The following is a 6418-nucleotide window of genomic DNA, read 5'->3' as shown; positions in this document are numbered from 1 at the left end:
TTTTAGTGTGCTCTGTCCTACCCGCCACTGTTCGAGTCCCGGAGCGGGCAGAAGTTTTTATATCATTAATATTATTTTTTTGTTATTATTATTATTATTATTATTATTATTATTATTATTATCATTATTATTATTATTGTTGTTGTTATTATTATTATTCTTCTATTACTCTTATTTTTATCTTCCTCCTCCTCCTCCTCCTCATTATTATTATTATTATTATTATTATTATTATTATTATTATTATTATTATTATTTATATCATTGTTATTATTATTATTATTATTATTATTATTATTATTTATTATTGTTGTTATTACTCTTTGTTACTATTAGTATATTTTTCATCCTCATCATTATCATTATTATTATCATTATTATTATTATTTTTTTTTTTTTTTTCAGGCTAACGTCACAGGTTCCGACACTGACTGAATTAAGACGATCATTAAGTCACCCCTTTGGCTGCAGTCTCCCTTCGGTCCAGAAGAGCATGGACTCCACACATTCCACGCACAAGATGACGTCACCGCTACATTCCTGCGATGAGAAGAGGCCAAGCGGACGATATTATTTATTTTTTTACTTTAATTTGGCCTGAAATTGTGATCTCTCCATCTTGAATGCTGAGTGGTAACAACAGATTAACACTAGAGTACGGTGCTAGTCACGAAGAAGTGCTATGGAAAGATGTACCGCACGTAGTATATTTCTAAACTGAATTACGTGAAATAAACTGCAAAAGGACGAATATATAAGAAAAGTTAAGGTGAAATAATTATAATGAATTCAAAATGGAGAGATTTTTTTTTTTTTTTTTTTTTTTAACATTGTATAGTTTTGTGTTGTCTCTCAGGCTCCTGTAACCCTCTGTCAGCTGAACAAAATCGTCTGGCGTCAGCTGGAACGGAATATACTAGAGTTATGCCGGTCGTGAGGGGGGTTTATGGTGACGGTATTAACCCCCTCAGGTTCCTTGGACACACTCAGCTGAATAAAATCGTCTTGGGTCAGCTGGAATGGACTAGAGTAGATCCGAACATTAGGGGGTTAAGGGAGGTATTCTCTTAACCCCCTGATGCTCGGGTCAACTCTAGTAACCCATTCCAGCTGGCTCAGACGATTTTATTCAGCTGAGTGAGTCATAGGACCTGAGGGGGTTACTACACTGTCACCATTAAACCCCCCTCATGAAGGCATAGCTCTAGCATATTCCGTTCCAGCTGACGCCTAGACGATTTGGCCCAGCTAAGGGGGTTATAGGAGCCTAAGAGACAGCACATAAATATAAGAGGGGGGGCATAAATTTTTTTGTCAAGAGGTATACCCTTATTGAACTTTTTAATAAAACCCCCTTCCTTTCTTCGGTGTATCTTTGAACCTGTTTACTTCCACTGTCTGTGGGTGTATCTGGGGTTTGGTGTCTGTGCGAGCGGGGTAGGTGTGTCTGTCCAAGTGTGAGTAGGATAGTGTGTGTGTCTGTGGTGGGTATGTGTGTGTGTGTATTTATTTTTGAATGACAAGCCTCCACGAGTCTGCCATGAATGTTAGTGGATTGGCAAGCCTCTACGAGACTGCCACGTACTTCATTAAATAAACCTCTATCACCCGGGAATCGAACCCGAGTCTTTCGGATTGACAGGCCACAGCTCTCCTAACTCTGCCACCGTAGCCCCGCTACTTTTGCGGCTCGAACTCCTAGTGGATTTTCGTTATTTGGCGTCAGTAATAAACAAGGGGAAACTCAAGTGTTTTGTGCAAAGTAAATGACTAAAGAGGAGGTATTATGAGTTTTCCTGGACCATTTAGTATATACAAGACTAGTTCAATGATAGGAAAAAGTGCTATGGAAATTATATAGAGCCGTAGCACTGTGTTTCCGCCAATGAGGTACGTGAAATAAGCTGCAAAAGGACGAACTTGGGACCATATGAAGGGAGGTAGAAAAAAGAAGTGGAGCAGTATTTTTTCTTTCATTTTCCTTTTTTTAAACTTATTTTTTCGAATTTCCGTGATATTGAATTACTTGGCACAAAACATTCAGACTTATGAGGACTTGCTGTATAAGCCGAGAACTGCATAACACTAAAAAAGAGCAAGAGTAAAGTTCAGGGATTAATGGGCACTAGGTGAGGATTAATGTCCAGCTGTGAAAAGGCAATTACTTCTACTTAAAAATGGCAGTACTCATACACAATGAACCTGAGACTGTCGAAACTGTCTTTACAATTAGCATAGTCACCCATTAATATCCGAAAAAAAAAAAAAAACTGAAGTTGACCATTAATAAAGCCTAAGTGATTAAAGTCCTGTTTTGCTGTCCTAAATTGAACTATCGGAATTGCATCTTTATATTTTTAAAGGCAAAACTCCACTGATGTGGGCCTTTGTACCCTTAAATTATATATCATAACCCTTAAGCTCAGAAAATACTAAGTTGATTCCTACGGTTAATACCGCACTGTCTCAAATTCCTAGGTTGAATTATGGGTTTTGAACCAGTCGATTTATGCCAAACTCAACCTCCTCCTGAAAAATCCAAAGTTAAACTGCGGATTTGTATAGGCCCTAAATTAAAGCCAGGATACAAAGCTTCCAGAAATCCTAAGTTGAATCGAGTGCTTTTGTACCCCTAGAAATTATATGGAGCTGGTTCCTCAATGTATATCCCATCTAAGAAAGTTTTTTGTTTTCTTATTCTCTCATAATTGATATTTTTGTAACCATATTATAGAGGGCAAAATAAGCTTGATACAAAACTTATTTTTTTATTGACATTGCGAATACATGTTTACAAATCACACAACTACGACGGCAGCATGTAAAGTTACTCTGGGAGAAAATCATTATGTTCCGCAGAGTGGTCACAGTATCATTTATTTAAGGTATATGGCAAAAAAAATTTACAAGTATTAAGTAACATGCAGAAAAGTTTCAAGTATTATCAAACTTTATCAGTGAGAAAATTTAGTCGCTATCTCCAGCTCCAGGTCACTCGCTCTGCTAACTCTCTCCTCACCTCCCTCCAACCCGTTCACTCTAGAAAGACAGAAAAAGATCAAAGCACATAATAGATAAAGACAGGAAAGAGAAAGAGACACGACAGCAGGCAGAATACATACACACACTCATACACCTGGCACAAAAGGCTGCGCTGGAGACGAGAGGCGCGGACAGTACGAGAGATGAAGATGCAAGTGAAAGGAAGCCTCCAGTGTCCCACCTCCCTCATCCCCACCTCCTTCGCCCAACCCACCTACCTCCCACACACACAGCCCTAAGTGATGGGACACACACATGCATGTGCACAAACACACACAAAATGGGTAGAATGTTATGAATGTAATGAGAGTCAATGAAAGGGTTATGACCTTGAAAATTTTGTTTGGTAATCTCCTGACTACAGTTATATCGGCATATGCTCCACAGGTTGGCTTTGCCGATGATGAAAAGGATTCTGGATGACTTGATGCATGTGGCTGGTGGTACGGAAATGATAAGTCTGTAGTTTTGGGTGGGGATTTGAATGGCCCTGTGGGTGCAGCAGTTCAAGGATATGAAGGGATGTGGATGCGCATATAGTATGAGGAATGTGGAAAGGGGAAAGGATACTCAAGTTGGGGAGGCATGATCGTATGATTGTACGCAACATGCTCTTTGAGGGGAGAGAGAGAGTAGGTTGATCCCATAAAAGTCTGAGGATAATAGTAGCCAGACTGACTATTCCCTGGATGGGAGGGCTTATAGGAGGTTAGTGAAGGTCGTTAAAGTTATAGGGAGTGAAGAGTGTGTGCAGCAACACAAACTGCTAATATGAGACATGGTACTAGAGGAGTGGGTAGTGGAGAAAAGGATCTGTGCACCCAGGAGGAAAATGTGGAAGTTTAAAAACCATGCAGTAAGGGATGCCTTCTAACGTGACATGAGTAAAGTAGTGGCTGAACTGGGAGCTGTATAGAGGTGTTAATGAGTACCACAGAGCTCTCAGGAACAATCACTTGACAGTTATTGATTCAGTGTGTGGCTGGACAGGGGACTCTGTAGGACATAACGCAACATGATGTTGGAGTAAGTATGGAAGCCACAGGCGAGAGGCAAAGAAGACTTTTCTGGGAACGGAGGAGGGGTGGAAACAGAGGAACACTTGGCTGCAAGCAAAGGGCCAGAAAAGAGGTATGCAGAAAAAAATCTGAGTCAGAGACATTTGATATATGACCTATATAGCGCCAAAATGAAGAATGTGGTATTTCAGGTGGCAAATCAGATGAAGAGAGAAAACAGACATATTGTAAGTGGCCAGTGTGTGAAATATTATGAAGGAATGATAGTGGTGGACAGTGAAGATTATGATGATGCCTGGAGAGAACGTTATAACCGGCTGCTGAATGAAAAGTTTGACTGGAACATGGAAGGTTTGGAGTCAGCCGATCCAGCGTTTGGCCCTTGGCCTTTGATTGATGCTGCTGCTGCTGCGAGCAGGACAATAGGCACAATGCAATTAGAGGAGGCGGTGGGTGTGTCTGGGTTGACTGCTGACATATTGAAACCCTCAGGAGATACAGGAATGGGTTTAGTTACTGACTTGATGAATTTGATTAGTATGAATGTATTTTCCGGATGAATAGCTGAAGAATGTGATTGTAAATGTGTACTCGGGGAAGCGTGATGCCTTGGAAAGAGGAAATTATAGAAGCATAAAACTTTTGGAACTGATAGTGAAGATAATGGACAGAGCTTTGGAAGGTATGATAAGGGAAAAAGTGGATACTCATGAGATGCAGCTTGGGTTTACACCAGGCAGCTTCAGAAAAAATGTATGGGAAAGAAGAGGGAGTTGAACATTGTTTTAGTTGATTTGGAGACGGAATTTGACAGACTCCCTCGGGAAGTAGTGCAGTGGGCAATGAGCAAGCTTGGGATCAAGGAGTGGCTGGTTAGAGTGGTCATAGCAATGTACATGGATGCTTACACCCAGATGGAAGTGAATGGATATTTGGGTGATGAGTTTCCAGTGAATGTTGGCGTGCAGCATGGGTCAGTCTTAAACTCCTTATTGTTTATCATGGTCCCTGAAGCTCTCTCACGAGCCTTCGGATATGGCCTCCCATGGGAGCTGCTGTTTGGTGATGACTATGTTGACTGGAGAATGAAAGGGAGGTGGAGGAAAGATTTAGGAAGGGGATAAACGGAATGGGGCACAAGGGTTTAAGAGTAAATGTGGGTAAAACAAAAATCATGATATAAAGGGCTGGTGGTGGTATTGTCAAAGCAGAGGGTGCTTGGCCATGTGCAGTTTGCCACAAGGGACTGGGAAGTAACTTCTGCTTGGGCAGTGTTTGTGAGAAGTGAGTGCATAAGAGATGCAGTGGGATTAGAGGCACTGTGCGAAATAGTGCTGATTTCATGTGTGCAGTGTGTCGGGGTGAACGTGTAGAGATTCATAGGGGTGAAGGGATTAATATTGCTGGAGAGTCTCTTGAAGGTGTGGAGGAGTTTTGTTATTTAGGGGATATGTTATGTGCTGGAGGTGGGGCTGGAGCTAGCACTGTGGCAAGGGAAAAAGAGTGGTTGGAGGAAATTCGGGGAGCTGTTGCCTCCCCGACATTGAGAGGGCTCTCCCTCCGCACTAAAAGGCCTTTGTATGCTGCATGTGATTGGAGTGTAATGTTGTACTACTGAACTGGGCATGAAGGGATGAGGATATTTGTTGACTCTCTCTGGGGAAGGGGGGCCAGGATTGAGACTGAAGAGTGGAGAGAAAGGATGGAACTTTAATGTGTTAGTGTTGTGATGAAAAGGGGTAGACTGAGTTAGTTTGGGCATGTTATGAGGATGGAGGATGACGGATGCTGAAGATGAAAGATGTGAACGTTGAGAGAACGGTTGCGAGAGACAGACCTGGCATGAGGTCAGCAAGTAACCTCAGCGATAAGGGACTGAATACGGAGGCCACCAGAGACTGAACAGCGTGGAGAACTACGATTAGGCTGACGCATGCAAAGATATTGGGGCCTTTATACAGGAAACGAAACACTTACGCCTAACTCCCACCCTAACAGATTAATGCAATGAAAAATACAACCTCTAACCTGTCCTGCCCGAGGCTCCCATTTTCTCTCAGGGCTCTCGGCACTCACTCTCCTCTCCCTCTTTGATTTCTCCACTGCTGACTCCTGTTACATCTGGCCTCTCCACAATCTCACAAGTCTCTCCATAGCCTGAGTAAATATAGGAACATTACAGGTGCCTAACATGTGCAGTGCTTATTAGAGTAACGCCATATAGATGCCACCATAGCTACATCCAGCGTTCCTACCACATCACCTACCGATCCACATTCAAGGTTTGTATTCCAAGTGGCATAGGAGGCTTCAAAGCACCTTTTCCACACTATCATTTGTATTAATTTTAAAGGCTC

At 41.8% G+C, this 6418-nt stretch overlaps 1 protein-coding gene across 1 annotated transcript in view; it reads right to left on the bottom strand.

Moving 5' to 3' along the window:
* Nucleotides 1-6111, bottom strand: part of LOC145417395 (cell adhesion molecule 2-like) — a 77425-nt gene extending 71314 nt beyond the window's left edge. Inside the window, exon 1 of the mRNA XM_080286073.1 lies at nt 6090-6111. Coding sequence (XP_080142199.1) covers nt 6090-6111 — 22 coding nt within the window. The remainder of the gene's footprint in view (nt 1-6089) is intronic.
* Nucleotides 6112-6418: the final 307 nt, after the last annotated feature.

This window comes from Coenobita brevimanus, chromosome 110 (assembly GCF_032717465.1).
Source record: "Coenobita brevimanus isolate Jiangsu-jjx chromosome 110, ASM3271746v2, whole genome shotgun sequence".
NCBI lineage: Eukaryota > Metazoa > Arthropoda > Malacostraca > Decapoda > Coenobitidae > Coenobita > Coenobita brevimanus.
Note: the sequence above shows the minus strand (reverse complement) of the source record. Positions and strands in the feature narration are given on the sequence as shown.